This window comes from Aquarana catesbeiana, linkage group LG08 (assembly GCF_042186555.1).
Source record: "Aquarana catesbeiana isolate 2022-GZ linkage group LG08, ASM4218655v1, whole genome shotgun sequence".
NCBI classification, from domain to species: domain Eukaryota; kingdom Metazoa; phylum Chordata; class Amphibia; order Anura; family Ranidae; genus Aquarana; species Aquarana catesbeiana.
This window is the reverse complement of record NC_133331.1, coordinates 131,735,752-131,755,070: the sequence shown is the minus strand read 5'-3', so window position 1 is coordinate 131,755,070 and position 19,319 is coordinate 131,735,752. Positions and strand designations below refer to the sequence as shown.

General features: G+C 44.3%; 1 protein-coding gene across 2 annotated transcripts in view; it reads right to left on the bottom strand.

The window, feature by feature from the left end:
• The window catches only part of HECTD2 (HECT domain E3 ubiquitin protein ligase 2), a 150,255-nt gene extending 148,455 nt beyond the window's left edge, over positions 1–1,800 (bottom strand). For both annotated transcript variants that reach the window (XM_073596408.1, XM_073596410.1), the window contains exon 1: positions 1,148–1,800. In XM_073596408.1, the coding sequence (XP_073452509.1) occupies positions 1,148–1,249 (102 nt within the window). In that variant the 5' untranslated portion in view covers positions 1,250–1,800. The remainder of the gene's footprint in view (positions 1–1,147) is intronic.
• Between the last annotated feature and the right edge of the window lie 17,519 nt (positions 1,801–19,319).

Sequence of the window (19,319 nt, the reverse complement as noted above, 5' to 3'; positions counted from 1 at the left end):
TGGTGATGAGGAGGGTGATGGTGGTGATGAGGATGAGGAGGGTGGTGATGAGGAAGGTGATGGTGGTGATGAAGATAAGGGTGGTGAGTACGCCAGTAAGTTACCCCAGGGGAGGCGCTGGCCACGCACAAGATAGAGATGAAGATAGTGATGAGGAGGGTGGTCCTGTTTAATAATAATAATAATGGTGATGATGAGGAGGGTGGTGATGAGGAAGGTGGTGGTGGTGATAAGGATTGAGGGTGGTGAGTACGCCGGTAAGTTTCCCCGGAGGAGGCGCTGGCCGCACACAGGATAGACATGAAAATAGTGATGAGGAGGGTGGTGATGGGGAAGGTGGTGATGAGGAGGGTGGTGATGAGGAGGGTAATGGTGGTGATGAGGAGGGTGGTGATGAGGATGAGGAGGGTGATGGTGGTGATGAGGAGAGTAGTGATGAGGGTGAGGAGGGTGGTGATGAGGAGGGTGATGAGGAGTGTGGTGGTGATGAGGAGGGTGGTGATGAGGATGAGGAGGGTGGTGATGAGGAGGGTGGTGATGAGGAGGGTGATGGTGGTGATGAGGATGAGGAGGGTGGTGATGAGGATGAGGAGGGTGGTCCTGTTTAATAATAATAATAATAATAATAATAATAATGGTGATGAGGAGGGTGATGGTAGTGATGAGGAGGGTGGTTATGAGGATGAGGAGGGTGGTGATGAGGATGAGGAGGGTGGTGATGAGGAGGGTGATGGTGGTGATGAGGAGGGTGGTGATGAGGATGAAGAGGGTGGTGATGAGGAGGGTGATGGTGGTGATGAGGAGGATGGTGATGATGAGGGTGGTGAAGGTGGTGATAAGGATTGAGGGTGGTGATGAGGATGAGGAGGGTGGTGATGAGGAGGGTGATGGTGGGGTGATGAGGAGGGTGGTCCTGTTTAATAATAACGGTGATGGTGTTGATGAGGAGGATGGTAATTATGAGGATGAGGGTGGTGATGAGGATTGAGGGTGGTGATGAGGATTGAGGGTGGTGAAGGTGGTGATGAGGATGAGGGTGGTGATGAGGATTGAGGGTGGTGAAGGTGGTGATGAGGATGAGGGTGGTGATGAGGATTGAGGGTGGTGATGAGGATTGAGGGTGGTGATGAGTACACCGGTAAGTTACCCCGGAGGAGGCGCTGGCCGCACACAGGATAGGCGGCAGTCTGTCGTCCATGTCTGCATTGCTGGTGTGAGCTCCGGTGGAGGGAGATCCGTGCAGAGACATGGTGCGGAGATCCCGGAGAAGCCCGGATGTCAGTGCAGTCCCGGGTCGGTCCTCCGCTCCTCATGTCCCCGGGACTAGCAGGTGACGGGTTGCCCCCCCATTGTGAACTCCTCGCCTTCTCTCCCTCCGGCTACTCTGCCCTTCCAGCCTTCCTGGCCGCCATGTTGTTTATAAGATGTTCCTAGAGACCGGCTTGGAGACAGGAGGAGGAGGAGGAGGAGGAGGAGGGGGGCTTCTCCTATTTTCGGGGGCTGAGATACGCCTTTTACGCAGAGAAAGTTCCACTCTCTCTCTGTCACACGCTGTTTGCGTAGACTGTGTTGGTGAATGGCGCAGAGTACGTAATCCGGATGGGAGTCTGCAGAGTCCTCGTAGTCGGGGATCGCACACCGGGCGGAGGGCAGTCAGTGCCAGTCAGTGTTGGTCCCTTCCCGGGCACTGGGCTGTGTCAGTGTTCCTGGAGGATGGGGGGAGGGGGAGTTGGCACTCACACACGACATACTTTCACTCTGCGCTCATATCCTGACCAGCCACAGGCAATGGAAGCCTTCATGTGATGGGGGAGTCATCGTCCGTCCTGTTATATCTGGGGGGGGGCACTCAATGTGATCTCATGAGAAAAGCCCACCCTCATGGGGTGCAGACGATTGGTGGCCAGGCGTACAGTGTTGCGTTTTTTGGCAGACGCCATACACAGATAGTACTCCACAATGTTGGCATTTGTGTTTTTCATGGCTCCTCACTGTCCATTTTTTGCAACCAAATCTCTCTTATTTCTTCAGTTGCCCCCCAATTATTAAAGCTTTGCTAATCCATTCCCCAGTATACTCACCTCCACCTTCCCACGATATGGTAGGTACATGATCCAACGTGCATGATCCAATGTACATGATCCAACATACATAAAGCAACATGCATGATCCGACGCACATGATCCAACGTACATGATCCAACATACATAAAGCAACATACATGATCCAACGCACATGATCCAACGCACATGATCCAACGCACATGATCCAACATACATGATCCAACGCACATGATCCAAAGTACATGATCCAACGCACATGGTCCAACACACATGATCCAACGTGCATGATCTAACACACGTGATCCAACGTACATGATCCAACGCACATGATCCAACATACATGATCCAATAGCACATGCTCAAACATACATGATCCAATGCACATGGTCCAACGTACATGATCCAACGTGCATGATCCAACACATATGATCCAACGTGCATGATCCAACACACGTAATCCAACGTACATGATCCAATGTACATGATCCAATGTACATGATCCAACGCACATGATCCAACACACATGATCCAACATACATGATCCAAAGCACATGATCCAAAGCTGGCCGCTGTCATCTTCTCCCAGGTTTTCCTTCTCTCCTGCATTTTTATTAAAAATACTATTGGTATTTTTAATTTTTTTTTGCTTTTTTGTTTTCAATCATTTTTATTGAATATTTTCAAAAGATTAATGAACAACATAAACAGAATTCAAAATTTCCCAGTTGACAAGGATTCCGTCTGGTTGAAAGGAATACAACATGGATTCCAAAAGGACTTTGCAAGTAGAAGATGAGCACAGAATGGAACATAAAGCGGTTACAGAATAGAACATAGATCAGTTGGTTTTACTTCTCTTGATTGGCCAGTTTGGGAATGACGTCACCCCGCACTCGGGCACAGGTGTCAGTGATTCGGCATAGTCAAAGTGTACCGGAAATGTTTGCTGAGCTCCACATGCACAGTTCAGTAGAAAACTGTGAGCAAGCAGGGACATTTGTAATATTGCAGAGGAGACATGGCATGTACCTTCTGCAATAAAAAGCTGTCTGTGTGCAGTTTTCTAAAAGTTAGGTTTAGTTCCATTTTAACAAAAATAATAAAAAAAAATTCTATGCAGTGGATGCTTTTTTTTCTGGACTGCAGCCTGCACTATTGTATTTGTGGCCCAGGCCAGAATGATGTCCACCCTTCCCAAACCCTCCTGGAATACCCATATCAGAGATCCCAGGAGGTTGACTGCTTAGCACCCAGAGGAGACAGCCGACCTCCTGATGACATCACATGGATGACATCACATGGAGATCATTCAAGGAGGCAATTCCTACGTCATCCTCACCTTGACAAGGAATCTGGAATTGGAGGGCTACACCTCTATCTAACAAAAAAGAGGGATTTACTTTTTGTAAAGTATACAAAAGTATACAAGCTGTCTGTGATTAGAGAGATGGGAGAGAGCGCAGATAAGGAGGTACGACGAACTGTCTTCTGATTTTCGGATCGTTAGTACGGTGCTTTCGACAGACGATTTTGCTTTTTCGTCAGACAAAAGCTGGATGTGCAGACTATAACATTTTTGGCAGGTGTGAACTCAACGTCCAATTTTCTTTTCCAATGGTTTTTATTGAAAATAGCATATAAAAAATATACAATATACATTCCTTGAGTATAAAAGGAAAAAGAAAAGAGAAAAAGGAAACATATCTCGGCCAACATGGCCTGCGAGGATCATATAAACAGACTATGTCATCTCTATTATCTCTGCATGAGGTGAATACGGCTATCCGGTAGCTCATATCCTATTCTGTTCCCTTCACTCTCATATATATATATTCAGAATATAGAGCGTCAAAAGTTTGGAAATATAACTGTCTTTCTTTATACTTTCGTTGTCTCTAAAACTATTTCCACACCTCTCGTGTGTTGTTTGGGGAGAAGGTGTGACGCCAGGGACCCAATCATCCACTCCATTTGGGATCTACACTGTGGACGGGAAGGCCCCCGCCCCACACCCCTCCGCCTTATAACTAATAATTCAAATATCAGATCTTGATCCTTCGTATATAGCGCTAGGACAACGACATAAAACAGCAAAACCTGCAAAAACAAACAAAAGGAGAGAGGAAAGGGTAAGAAAAAAGGGGGGATTGAGGAAGAAAAGAAAGGGTGGGGGAAGGGTTGGGGTTGAGTGCACCCCTAGGGATCTCTATTAAGATCCATTAACTGTCAAAGCCCGTAGACAGGTAGGACAACCACGGTTCCCAAATCCTGTCGAAAGCCCTGCTGTTTATCCAAAAGAGTCCCCGAAAGGCGTTCATTAATCATGATCCACGTCAGCTTTGCTCTTACCAATTCGAAGGGGATCAGAGGCTTTCTCCAAGATCTAGCAACCGCGATTCTAGATGCTGTAAATACAAAAGATATGAGTTTCCTTGTGTGCCCAGGCACTCCTTCCACTTGACCCCCCAGTAGTTCCTGTTGTGGAGATTTGGTTAGATTGACTTGAGTCACTGATAAAGTTATAAATGCGTATCCAAAATCGTCTGACTTTAGGGCATGTCCACCAAGTATGATATATTGTACCTTCTTTGCCGCATCCCCTGAAACATAGTGGGGAGGCGTCAGAGATATATGTCGCGATTCTCGCCGGAACCGTATACCACCGTAATAGAACTTTGTAATTCGCCTCTATCAGGGAGGTATTAATATAACCTTTTGAGGCCGATTGTGCCACATTAAACCATATATCCATTTCCATCGTTAACTCCATATCCTGTTCCCACTTTTGCATATAAAATAATTTTTCAGTTTTGGAAGTCAGGATACTATACATTTTTGATATATGACCTTTATGTTTCTGCATAGATATTCCATTGGGGTGGAAGTTATGATATCGGTCTTGCGTTGTAGGGTTTTCAGGAAGTGATGGAGGTAATGATAAAATTCTGTATTAGGTAACTGGTGCTTTTCTATGAGAGATTGTTTCGATAATATACCTTTATGATCACATAGATCAGCTATACGTATCAAACCCTTGTTAGTCCACCATGATAATCTGTGAGGATTGAGACCCGGGGTGAAGTCTGGGTTGGCCGTTAATGGGGCTAAGGGAGCATGCGTGGAGCAAAAAGTAAAAGGTCTTTGTAATCCATCCCATAAGCTCAATGAAAAAGATAGTGTAGGGCACAATATGGTCGGCCTGTCTTTCATATGAAGCCACATCAAATGGCTAATAGGTTTTGTGGGATAGGGGGATGATTCCATGGGCTACCTGGTTTAGGTAGCCCAGAGTAGGAGCAAATGAATTGGGCCAACTGGGCTGCCTCAAAATATTTGACCAAATCTGGGACCCCCAGACCTCCTTTAGTTTTGGGGGTATAGAGAGTTCGCTTATTCACCCTAGGTCTTGTATCCCCCCAAATAAACTTCATTATCTTTTTTCTGAAAAACCTTAAGGTCGGATCTATTGATGGCAATCGGAAGAGTTCTGAACAAGTACAACAATCTCGGTAAGAGGTTCATTTTTATGGAGTACAGTCTGCCGAACCACGACGGAGGGCTATCAGCCCATCTCAATAAATCTGCTGTTAGTTTCCCATATAGAGGGGGATAGTTGGCTTGGTACAGGGTCTGTATAGTGGAGTTAGAAAGATTCCTAGATATGGGAGCCTATCTTTCTGCCATTTGAACTGGAATGACTTTTGGAGCAGTTTGACTGTCTGCTGTTCTAAGGTTAAATTTAGGGCTTCAGATTTGGAGTGATTGATCGTGAGACCTGAAAAAACTGTGAAGCGACGTAGGACCTGGTAAAGATTGGGAAGAGACGTAACCGGGGAGTAGAGGAACATCAAAATATCATCTGCGAACAGAGAGCATTTCCGTTCCCCGTCTCCACAATAGATGCCCTTTATAGCATGGTGATGTCTTATCTTAATCGCTAGGAGCTCTAGTGCCAAAATAAATAAAATAGGAGACAAAGGGCACCTTTGCCTCGTTCCTCTATGTATGTCTATTGTGTGTGATTTATAGCCTTTTATCTGGAGTCTAGCCGTAGGTGCGTTGTATAATATCTGTAGTATAGTCAGAAAATGAGACCCAAATCCATTTCTCCTTAATGTGTAATAGATGTATTCCCATGTGACTGAGTTGAACGCCTTACAAAGATCTAATGATAGTAGCATTCCCTTCCGTGTGCCGTGGTCGTCCCAGTTTGAGTTAAGCGTTGCTATAATGTCTATCACTCGTCGGGTTTGGTCAGGGGCCTGCCGATTGGGGACAAATCCCACTTGGTCTGGATGGATATAATTAGCTAGAAAGGAGTTCATTCTGGTCGCTAACACTTTAGTCATCAGTTTGAGGTCCACATTGATGAGCGATATAGGGTGATAGTTAGCGGGGTCCCCATGATCTTTTCCCGGTTTAGGAATTACTTGTATAAGGGCCTCATTTTCATGTGTAGCCCAAATCAGTGTTGGGGTAAGATGAACTGGACCAGAGTCCATCTGTCCCCCCAGAAATAAGGTACATAGAAAACTGATATAAAAATAAAAACATATGCGTATAGGTCCAGGAGACCGTAGTCTCCATCAGGTTGAGCGAGGTTGTCACCATCTTGCTGATGACGACAAGCTCGCCAAGAAGTGGCATGCGTTTCCACCCCGGCACTTTCCGTGTAAAACATTGTACTATTAGGGAGGGGAGCCTAGCAAATCTAGTGAACTAATACTTTATGTTTACTTAAGTCCGGCTAGGCTAGACTAGACTAGACTAGGGGGGTCAGTTTCTATTATAACTATAGAACCTTCATATTAAAACAACAAATATTGATTGAGTAACTCTAATCTCCCAATAAGGAGAGGGGATCACATCCCTCCAGAAATAAGGAAGTCACATTGGTGTCTTAAAGACCGGAAAAAACTGTGAAGCGTCGTAGGACCTGGTAAAGATTGGGAAGAGACGTAACCGGGGAGTAGAGGAACATCAAAATATCATCTGCGAACAGAGAGCATTTCTGTTCCCCGTCTCCACAATAGATGCCCTTTATAGCATGGTGATGTCTTATCTTAATCGCTAGGGGCTCTAGTGCCAAAATAAATAAAATAGGAGACAAAGATCACCCTTGGCTCGTTCCTCTATGTATGTCTATTGTGTGTGATTTATAGCCTTTTATCTGGAGTCTAGCCGTAGGTGCGTTGTATAATATCTGTAGTATAGTCAGAAAATGAGACCCAAATCCATATCTCCTTAATGTGTAATAGATGTATTCCCATGTGACCGAGTCGAACGCCTTACAAATTTACAAAGAGACAAACAGTCAGCGCAAAAACCCTCAGATAAAACAAAGCTGCTGAACACTAAAGGCAAATATATAAATCCTTTCACGTGGTATAATACAAAAAATAGTGCAGCGCTAGATTATAAATCAATATTAAATGTCCGTGAATGAACCATAAGTATCATCGGTGGTGCAGAGTGCTTCATGCAAATCCAAAGTGCTCTTAAATCCGTGCTCCCCCTCTTGTCAGTCAAACCGCTCACCTTGTTAAAATGACCCCTGAACTAACAGGAAGGTCTAATAAGCGTTCACCACTCGAATGGTGGTCAGGGTAATGTCTTGGCTGAAAGGCAGGAACCTCTTCCTTAGTAGGGATCACCACTTATCTTTTCGGTATGCATGGAATGAACAAAGAAAATACATAGTGCTCTCTGTATAATTTTTAAAAACGATTCCTTTATTAAAAGACAGGTACTCACAAAATTAGCACTATGGCCAGTGCTAGGCTAAAAAGCGCATGGTAATTACAGATGACAGTCTAAGATGGCTGCAGGGGCGTCTAAACCAGGATGTAACCAATCCGCACGCGTATCGTCCGGAGGACTTCCTCAGCGGTCTTTGGATTTGCATGAAGCACTCTGCACCACCGATGATACTTATGGTTCATTCACGGACATTTAATATTGATTTATAATCTAGCGCTGCACTATTTTTTGTATTATGAACGCCTTACAAAGATCTAATGATAGTAGCATTCCCTTCCGTGTGCCGTGGTCGTCCCAGTTTGAGTTAAGCGTTGCTATGATGTCTATCACTCGTCGGGTTTGGTCAGAGGCCTGCTGATTGGGGACAAATCCCACTTGGGCTGGATGGATATAATTAGCTAGAAAGGAGTTCATTCTGGTCGCTAACACTTTAGTCATCAGTTTGAGGTCCACATTGATGAGCGATATAGGGTGATAGTTAGCGGGGTCCCCATGATCTTTTCCCGGTTTAGGAATTACTTGTATAAGGGCCTCATTTTCATGTGTAGCCCAAATCAGTGTTGGGGTAAGATGAACTGGACCAGTGTCCATCTGCCCCCCCAGAAATAAGGTACATAGAAAACTGATATAAAAATAAAAACATATGCGTATAGGTCCAGGAGACTGTAGTCTCAATCAGGTTGAGCGAGGTTGTCACCATCTTGCTGATGACGACAAGCTCGCCGAGAAGTGGCATGCATTTCCGCCCTGGCACTTTCCGTGTAAAACATTGTACTATTAGGGAGGGGAGCCTAGCAAATCTAGTGAACTAATACTTTATGTTTACTTAAGTCCGGCTAAGTAAACATAAAGATCACATCCCTCCAGAAAGAAGGAAGTCACATTGGTGTCTTAAAGACAAATTAAACTGGCTTAACTACAGCCAACATTGTAAGTTCCAAACCACTGAAGGGGAGCCTTGTACAGGCTTACAGTGATATCAACTGTCACTTTATAATGGATACTTCTCAGAGGAGGGTTCTTCTCCGTCATCTGCCCAGTCCAGCAACTGGGTGTCGTCTTCTAGAAGAATATTGCTGGCGTTGCTCCCATAGGGGCGAGACTGGGCGATCCAATTCTGATTGTGCTTTGGGGGATGATGATTTCCTGGATATTAAGCCGAGGCCCATGAGGATGTCTTCTCCATCCGAAAAATTGGCAAAAGAATATGTCTTTCCCTTGAAGGTAAATGACAAACGAAAAGGAAATGACCAACGGTACTTGATTTGGCGGTTAGTAAGCTGTGCCAATAATGGCTTTAGAGCCCGTCTTTTTTGGATAGTCAATTGCAAAATGTCCACGAAAATCTGTATTGGGTGTCCCATGAGGTTAATTTCGCCCCTACCATGGGCTGCGGTCATTATTTGTTACTTAATCCTGTAAAAATGCGGATTAGCTATAACGTCCCTTGGGGGGCCATCTTGTCTTGGGGCCGTCAAAGCCCGATGCACTCTATCTATTTCCATGTGCTGTGGCGTGATGTCTGGGATCAAATCCTGCATAAGAGCATGTACTGCCTCTTCTAGGTCAGTCACCACTTCCGGTAGGCCACGAATTCGGAAATTATAGCGCCTGGATCTATTTTCCTGATCTTCAATTTTGGCGTTGGCTTGATCTAATTGATCCTGTAATGAGGATATCATGCTTGAGTTCTGATTAACCCTCCGCACTGTGCCATCCATTTTAGATTCAATAGTGTCCAGTCTTTCTCCTATATCATTAAAGTCATGTTTCATTTCAGCTGTAATTGATTGACAAGCTTTAGACAACTCTTGCTGTAGTAATGCTGAGAAACGAGCAAGGAGGACAGAATCCCCTGAATATGGTGCTGGAGGTGGGGGAGGATGATCACTCCCTGTGCTATTTTGGCTTAGGGCAAGTTCAGCTATTTCAGCCATATTCCTCTCCATGGAGGAGAGGTGGGGAATCTGCACCATCCATCCCCTCCCCCTGATAAGTATGGGAGGGGGAGAGAGAGAACCGCGGGGATTCACCCTTCTGTGACCGTATTATGTCCTCTTGTGACTGAGAGGAGAAGGGATCTCGCTCTCTGTCTATGCCAGCAGCCACTGTGTTATGAGTAGAGACTCCTTGTGCAGGGGGGGCTGGTAACGCTGGGTCCCGCTCACCTGCCTTGCTGCATCTGTCTCTGCCCGACGTCATCTTGGAAGGGGGGGTCTGTGCTGCAGCGTTCCCTGAGCGGAATGAGTAGCTGGATGTCGGGGGTTTCTTTTTGGTTGTCCCCCCTCCTCTGCGGCTCATAGTGTGATCCCCAGGAAGGCTGCGAGCTTTGCGGCTTCCCTCCGGCTTAAAACGGCTTGGAAAGGCCGGCGGCGCGCGGAGCAGGTCAGAACATGTCCGCTCCCGTGCCCACACGCATGCGCTCTTCTTAAAGTCCAATTTTCATTTCATTTTATCCCAAAGGTGTTCTATTGGGTTGAGGTCAGGACTCTGTGCAGGTCAATCAAGTTCATCCACCCCAAACTCACTCATCCATGTCTTTATGGATCTTGCTTTGTGCACTGGTGCGCAGTCTTGTTGGAACAGGAAGGGACCATCCCCAAACTGTTCCCACAATTTGGGAGCAATTGGTATGCTGATGCCTTAAGAGTTCCCTTCAATGGAACTAAGAGGCCAACCCCAACCTCTGAAAACAACCCCACACCATAATCCCCCTCCACCAAATGATTTGGACCAGTGCACAAAGCAAGGTCCATAAAGACATGGATGAGCGCGTTTGGGGTGGAGGAACTTGACTGGCCTGTATAGAGTCCTGACCTCAACCTGATAGAACACCTTTGGGATGAATTAGAGTGGAAACTGCAGGCCAGGCCTTCTTGTCCACATCAGTGTCTGACCTCACAAATGTGCTTCTGGAAGAATGGTCAAACATTCCCATAGACACACTCCTAAACCTTGTGGACAGTCTTCCCATAAGAGTAGAAGCTGTTATAGCTGCAAAGGGTGGGCCAACTCAATAATGAACCCTACGGACTAAGACTGGGATGCGTGTAAAGGCAGGCGTCCCAATACCTTTGGTAATATAGTGTATTTATGTAAAACCTATATCCCAAAAAGGAAAAAAAAAACATTGCTGTAACTGCTTAAAAAGTGTTAGCTGGAGTTCAGCTTCAATTTGTCAAGTCCATCTAAATCTGTATAGTTAGTCTGCTGCACACTCACTGAAAGTCTGTCAGTTCAGCAGGAATCGTCCGACTTTCAGTACAGTGTACCGCTGTCTGTTCAACAGAAGACAGTCTAACGCCCAGCTTCTGTTGAACGGTCCTGCTGGAAAACCAGAATTCGATCAGCACTTGCAGCCAATGGCTGCAAGCCCTGATCAGTATAAGCTCAAATACGTGCATAAATCAGCCCTCAGCTATATTGTTTTGCAATGTGAGAGCTAGAAGAATTTTTTCACATGTAAGCATTTAACCGAGGCGTACGCACATTTTTTTGGGAAGGAACTTTCTGGCGTATAGATGCGGCATTTATACATCTGTATCATCTGCAAGGATACTTGGACCCATAGGAAGTGTGCTAAACAGTTACAGCAAACATTTTTTTTTCTTTTTGAATAAATGTTTTACATACATTAATAAAAGGTTTGTCTCAACGCTCTAACTGCCACTTTTGCAGGCAAATTGCCTTACTGGCAGAATCACCATGTGAAATAAAAAACCTAAAATAAGAAAACTAATGCCGCAACCACATTTATTACCTGGTAAGCTGCAATATGCTCCATTTATGTTTTTGGGTTAACACCGCTTTAAAAAGCCAGTATAAAGCAAAAGCATTGACGGAAAAAGCACTTGCAGGTATAACGAAACATGTTTTCCTATTAGTTATTTCATGGTCCACATAACTGAAGGCATGATGATGTATCCTTAAAGAGGAACTGCAGTCTGCTCACATAATTTGTAATAAAAACATCTTTGCCATTCTGAAGCTTCCCTCTAACCACTTTGCATATTACCGTATTTATCGGCATAACACGCACAGGCGTAAAACATGCACCTTCATTTTACAAGGGAAGTTTCAGGAAAAAAACTCAAATTTTAAATAAAGAACTTTGAAGCAAAAGAAGGGTCAGTGCCCATCAATGCAGCCTCACCATTGCCCATCTGCAGCCTGATCAATGCCCATATGCAGCCTCACCATTGCCATGAATGCAGCCTGATCAATGCCCATACTACAGACTCGTTTTACTATCCAAAGTTAAAACAACAAGGGCAGAAGATTTAACCACTTGCCGACCGCCTAACAGATATACTGCGGCAGAATGGCAGGGGCAGGCAAAATCACATACCTGGTACGTGATCTGCTTCCCGCGGGCGGGGGGCGCATCGCTCCCAACGAATGAAAATCTTCCTCTGCTGCTGTAATGTAAACAGCGGCAGAGGAAGTGATGTCATCTCTCCTTGCGTCTGTCTTTTCCGTTCTGGCGCCGAGGAGAGAAGACATCTAAGTAAGTGCACCAACACTACACATACAGTAAAACACACTAGGCACACTTTTCACCCCCTGATCACCCCCCTGTACCACCAGTCACAGTGACACCAATAGCAGTTGTTTTTTTTTCTGATTATTGCATTGGTGTCAGTTTGTGACAGTTATAAGTGGTAGGGCAGTTAGTGGTAGCCCCCTTTAGGTCTAGGATACCCCCCTAACCCCCTCCAATAAAGTTTTAACCCCTTGATCACCCCCCGTCGCCAGTGTCACTAAGCGATCATTTTTCTGATTGCTGTATTAGTGTCACTGGTGACGCTAGTTAGGGAGATAAGTATTTAGGTTCGCCGTCAGCGTTTTATAGCGTCAGGGGCCCCTATATACTTGATTGCCCCCTAGTTAACCCTTTCACCAGTGATCACCGTATAACTGTTACGGGTGACGCTGGTTAGTTCGTTTATTTTTTATAGTGTCAGGGCACCCGCCGTTTATTACCTAATAAAGGTTTAACCCCCTGATCGCCCGGCGGTGATATAAGTTATGTTTTAGGGTCAGATAGGGTCTGCGTCGCCCCAGGCAGCGTCAGGTTAGTGCCAGTACCGCTAACACCCATGCACGTATCTGAACGGATCAATATCTGATCTGATCTATACTAGTGTCCCCAGCAGTTTAGAGTTCCCAAAAACGCAGTGTTAGTGGGATCAGCCCAGATACCTGCTAGCACCTGCGTTTTGCCCCTCCGCCTGGCCCAGCCCACCCAAGTGCAGTATCGATCGATCACTGTCACTTACAAAACACTAAACACATAACTGCAGCGTTCGCAGAGTCAGGCCTGATCCCTGCGATCGCTAACAGTTTTTTTGGTAGCGTTTTGGTGAACTGGCAAGCACCAGCAGCCTAGTACACCCCGGTCGTATTCAAACCAGCACTGCAGTAACACTTGGTGACGTGGCGAGTCCCATAAGTGCAGTTCAAGCTGGTGAGGTGGCAAGCACAAGTAGTGTCCAGCTGCCACCAAGAAGAAGACGAACACAGGCCCGTCATGCCCATAATGCCCTTCCTGCTGCATTCGCCAATCCTAATTGGGAACCCACCACTTCTGCAGCGCCCGTACTTCCCCCATTCACATCCCCACCAAATGCAGTCGGCTGCATGAGAGGCATTTTCTTTATGTCCTCCCGAGTACCCCTACCCAACGAACCCCCCCAAAAAAGATGTCGTGTCTGCAGCAAGCGCGGATATAGGTGTGACACCCCCTATTATTGTCCCTCCTGTCCTGACAATCCTGGTCTTTGCATTGGTGAATGTAATTGCACAGACTAGGCACACTTTCACAGGGTCTCCCAAGATCCCATCGCATTTTGAGAGACCTGAACCTGGAATCGGTTACGGTTATAAAAGTTACAGTTACAAAAAAAAGTGTAAAAAAAAAAATAGTTGTTTTATTGTTCTCGCTCTCTCTATTCTCTCTCTATTGTTCTGTTCTTTTTTACTGTATTCTATTCTGCAATGTTTTATTGTTATTATGTTTTATCATGTTTGCTTTTCAAGTATGCAATTTTTTATACTTTACTGTTTACTGTGTTTTATTGTTAACCATTTTTTTGTTTTCAGGTACGCCATTCAGCTGCAGCGCGGATTTATTTATCTTGACAGCAACAGCGTTTGCTCCCACGATTCATAAAGCCGTGACTCCAGCGCTGACTGTCGGAGGTGATATATGCCGAAGCATGGGGGCAGCAGGGACGGAGGAGCGATTTGCTCCTAGCTTTTGGGGTGGATGCCCCCATGCTTCAGCATATATAAATGGTGCATGTATGCCCATCATTAGAAGTGGGTGGATGAAGGGAGGTATTCTAATGGTGGGCATACCCACCAATCAATCTCTTTTTTTTCGTTCAGCCCACAGGCTGCATGAAAAAAAAGATTACAATATATGCCCAACAAGCAACGTACTGGTATGTTGCTGGACTTTTAGTGGTTATACCAGAATGATGCCTGCAGGTTTAGGTATCATCTTGGTATCATTCTTTTCATCTAGCGGTCGGCTTTCATGTAAAAGCAATCCTAGCGGCTAATTAGCCTCTAGACTGCTTTTACAAGCAGTGGGAGGGAATGTCCCCCACCTCCCACCATCTTCCATGTTTTTCTCTGGCTCTCCTGTCCCAACAGGGAACCTGAGAATGCAGCCGGCGATTCGGCCAGCTGACCATAGAGCTGATCAGAGACCAGAATGGCTCCAATCATCTCTATGGCCTAAGAAACCAGAAGCTATGAGCATTTCATGACTTAGATTTCGCCGGATGTAAACAGCGCCATTGGGAAATTGAGAAAGCATTTTATCACACTGATCTTGGTGTGGTCAGATGCTTTGAGGGCAGAGGAGAGATCTAGGGTCTAATAGACCCCATTTTTTTCAAAAAAAGAGTACCTGTCACTACCTATTGCTATCATATGGGATATTTACATTCCCTGACATAACAATAAAAATGATAAAAAAAAAAAAAATTAAAGGAACAGTTTAAAAATAAGATAAAAAAAGCAAAAAAAATTATACATTAAAAAAAAAAAAAAAAAAAAAAGCACCCCCGTCCACACCTGCTCTCGCGCAAAGGCGAACGCAAGCGTTGGTCTGTCTAATTTTAAAGCATGTCATGTTTGGTATCCATGTACTCGGCCTAAGATCATCTTTTTTATTTCATCAAACATTTGGGCAATATAGTGTTTTTTAGTGCATTAAAATTAAAAAAAGTGTGTTTTTTCCCCAAAAAATGTGTTTGAAAAATCGCTGCGCAAATACTGTGTGAAAAAAACAATGAAACACCCACCATTTCAATCTGTAGGACCTTTCCTTAAAAAAAATATATAATGTCTGGGGGTTCAAAGTAATTTTCTTGCAAAAAAAAAAAAAATTATTTTTTCATGTAAACAAATAGTGTCAGAAAGGGCTTTGTCTTCAAGTGGTTAGAAGAGTGGGTGATGTGTGACATAAGCTTCTAAATGTTGTGCATAAAATGCCAGGACAGTTCAAAAAACCCCTAAATGACCCCATTTTGGAAAGTAGACACCCCAAGCTATTTGCTGAGAGGCATGTCGAGTCCATGGAATATTTTATATTGTGACACAAGTTGGGGGGAAAAAGACAATTTTTTTTTTTTTTTTTGCACAAAGTTGTCACTAAATGATATATTGCTCAAACATGCCATGGGCATATGTGAAATTACACCCCAAAATACATTCTGTTGCTTCTCCTGAGTATGGGGATACCACATGTGTGAGACTTTTTGGGAGCCTAGCTTCATACGGGACCCCGAAAACCAAGCACCGCCTTCAGGGTTTCTAAGGGTGTAAATTTTTTATTATTTTATATTTTAAAATATAAAATATATAAAATATTCCATGGGCTCAACATGCCTCTCAGCAAATAGCTTTTGGTGTCTACTTTCCAAAATGGGGTCATTTGGGGGGGGGGGGGGGGGTTGAACTGTCCTGGCATTTTATGGCCTTCAAAACTGTGATAGGTAGTGAGGAGTGAAATCAAAAATTTACGCCCTTAGAAATCCTGAAGGTGGTGCTTGGTTTTCGGGGCCCCGTACGTGGCTAGGCTCCCAAAATGTCCTACACATGTGGTATCCCCATACTCAGGAGAAGCAGCTAAATGTATTTTGGGGTGCAATTCCACATATGCCCATGGCCTGTGTGAGCAATATATCATTTAGTGACAACTTTTTGTAAATTGTTTTTTTTTTTTTCATTATTCAATCACTTGGTACAAAAAAATGTAATATTCAATGGGCTCAACATGCCTCTCAGCAATTTCCTTGGGGTGTCTACTTTCCAAAATGGGGTCATTTGGGGGAGGGGGGGGGTTGTACTGCCCTGCCATTTTAGCACCTTAAGAAATGAGGCAGTCATAAACTAAAAGCTGTGTAAATTCCAGAAAATGTACCCTAGTTTGTAGACGCTATAACTTTTGCGCAAACCAATAAATATACGCTTATTGACTTTTTTTTACCAAAGACATGTTGTGGCTGAATACATTTTGCACTAAATGTATGACTAAAATTGAGTCTATTGGATTTTTTTAATAACAAAAAGTAGAAAATATCGTTTTTTTTTCAAAATTTTCGGTCTTTTTCCGCTTATAGCGCAAAAAATAAAAACCACAGAGGTGGTCAAATACCATCAAAAGAAAGCTCTATTTGTGGGAAGAAAAGAACACAAATTTCATTTGGGTACAGCATTGCATGACCGCGCAATTAGCAGTTAAAGCAGCACAGTGCCAAATTGTAAAAAGTGCTCTGGTCAGGAAGGGGGTAAATCCTTCCAGGGCTGAAGTGGTTAATAGATGGAAAAATGAAAAAATGACTGAAGGTCCGTTTTAGGGCTCATTCACAGAGCACAGAGACCAGTACAACATGCATGATCTGTTTAGTTATGCATCCATACCTTCCAACATTTTGAGATGGGAATGAGGGACACCCACTAAGAAATTGTATGTAGGCATAGGGCACGCCCCCTGCCACACCCCCTTAAAGAAGAATTAACCAAAAAAAAGGTTAAATCCACAAGGGCTTTTTATATCACTACTATTCCTTTATTTGGCTTTTAAAATGTACAAATGCATCAATTTAGAAATTGGATGAAAGGTTTAGCACTGGGAAACACTTTCTAAAAGATAAAAAGTGCATTTTATAAACAACTATATAGATCAGACCAAAATGAGGGACAAATGAGGGGGGAAGAGGGGCATTGCTTCAATTCAGGGACAGTCCATCCAAATCAGGGACAGTTGGGAGCTATGATGCATCTGGAGAAGTGGGGAGCCATGTGCAAGCAGGATATGTTAGTCAATGGAGACGCAGCGGGTGTATTTAAATACCCATCTATCCACAGTTGGAAGCGTGCAAGGATGGGTGTATCACCTCAAAAAGCACAGGGTCTGCATTCTAGGCTGCACACCCGTCTTTGTGAAACTAGGATGTGCAGGTGAGTTTGTGCAGCTGATGTGTCTCTATAACTAACATAGGCTGCCCAGTGCCTACATGCAGCTCTACGCTGCCCAGAAACATAAACAAACGTAGGAATATGGAAGAAGTTCAATTGGGCCTGCAGAATAGACGTTTGTCTCTCATCTCAGAAAGTTTTATGGGAGAAGTAAACTCTTCTACTCCATGGACCCAGTTGTACTTCTTCCCCATTCCTTCTTAGCCAGACTTCTACAGCCAGCAACAAAATGACAGTGTGGGAACCGTTGTATATGCTGTAAACACATCTTTTAAAAGTGTTCTACTTTATATCATAGCCTAGTAAGATTTCTCCTGGCACTTGGCGCCCTGATCAGGTATTCCAGTAGTTGTAGCATTTGGAAACATTCTTTACCACAAGTGGAAACTATATTTTTTATCCACTTTCAATCCATGCATGAATTGAAATTAGCGTAGCTGTATTTTCCTTATGGAAACTGTTATTCAGATGTCCTACTGTGCAGTCGGAAATAAAAATAGAAATCCACTTTTTTTTTTCTTTTTTTTTGTCCACTTTACAGAAGCATCTCATTTTAGGTTGAGTTTATTCTGGCAGGCTGCAAAGAAAGTGAGGTAATTCTCTTGGACCGTATCCTGGTTTAATCCTTGGATGCATACACAGTGACAGCCGCCCTAGACGTAGAAAAAATTGTGTAATTTTATTGATTTAGTGATTCTTAAGCTGCCGACGTTCCATTTTGAGGAAGGGACAATGAAAAAAATTGATTTAATACCCTACAAAGCTGCCAATGTGATGTATTTTGTTAGACATTGCTAAGGAATACACTTGAATGCTGCAATGTAGATGTTAGACAGATATTTAAAAATACTTGGCATAAGATACATTTTGATAGTCAAGTACACTGAAGTATGGCGTGTGAACAAAATATTTGTCTGTTGGAATATGTGGAAGAAGACACAGGAAAATGTGTTGGTGTAAAGTAAACTGTTGCAAGCTTAAGCATATGAAAAAAATGCAAAACAGTGTTTCTCAACCAACGTGCCATGTAGGTTCCCCCAGGGTGCCACATGCATGGGCCCCAACTTGCCCTGTATCAGCATCATGAGTTGTCATGGTATAAGCGGGCTGGCTGGACCATTGCAATGCATGACTTATCCAGGGCAGGCAAAAGAAGATGTCTCCTGCAGACCACCTCAATCTCCCAACCTTGGCCAGTGTGAGGTCCTGGATTTGAACCCAGAATCTCTGCTGTTTCAGGCAATGTCACTTCTTGCTGAGCCACCTGGAACACTGGACAGTCCCCTGGATAATTCCTTGAATGATCCTGCCTTGAACCATGTTTGTCCTGAACCTTGAACTCTTTGCTCCTCCCATGAACTTCCTGATTCATGCCATGTCTCTGCACATCCTGTTTGTGCAGATTATTGTGCTCTCCCCAGTCAGTATCTTGCTTTTGTTTTTCCTGACATCCATATCTTTACTACCACTTGTTACTGACCCTTGGCCTTTTCCTCGACTACGCTTCAGCTTGATCCCAACCTGCAACTACTTGTTGCCAACCTTTGGTTTGTTTACTGACTTCACTTCTGTTTAATCCTTAACTGCTATATCCACTACTGGACCCCAGCTTGCTTACCACCTAGTGGGGCGATCCTGAGGACCGCGACCTGGTATTAACACCCAGCTAAACCCCATCTCCACCATCAGGAGCTCTGGTGAATACTGGTTAGTACTTAGACTCCACACCTCAGATGAGTCTGTATTATTTGCCAGGGTGACCTGCTTGTATACCAATCCTGCTGGTCAGTGGGAGTCCCTCTACTGCTATACCTACTGGTCTCTGAACCTGATCCCTGACCATGACAGCCAGGTTGCTGGAGCCAAAAGGTAGGGCTCTGATGTGAAGAGGGGACTGTGTGATTGGGGTCTCTATGATGGGAGAGAGTGTGCCTGGGGGACTCTGTGATGGAGGGGCAGTATGATTAGAGGGCATTGTGATGGGGGAACTCTGTGGTAATG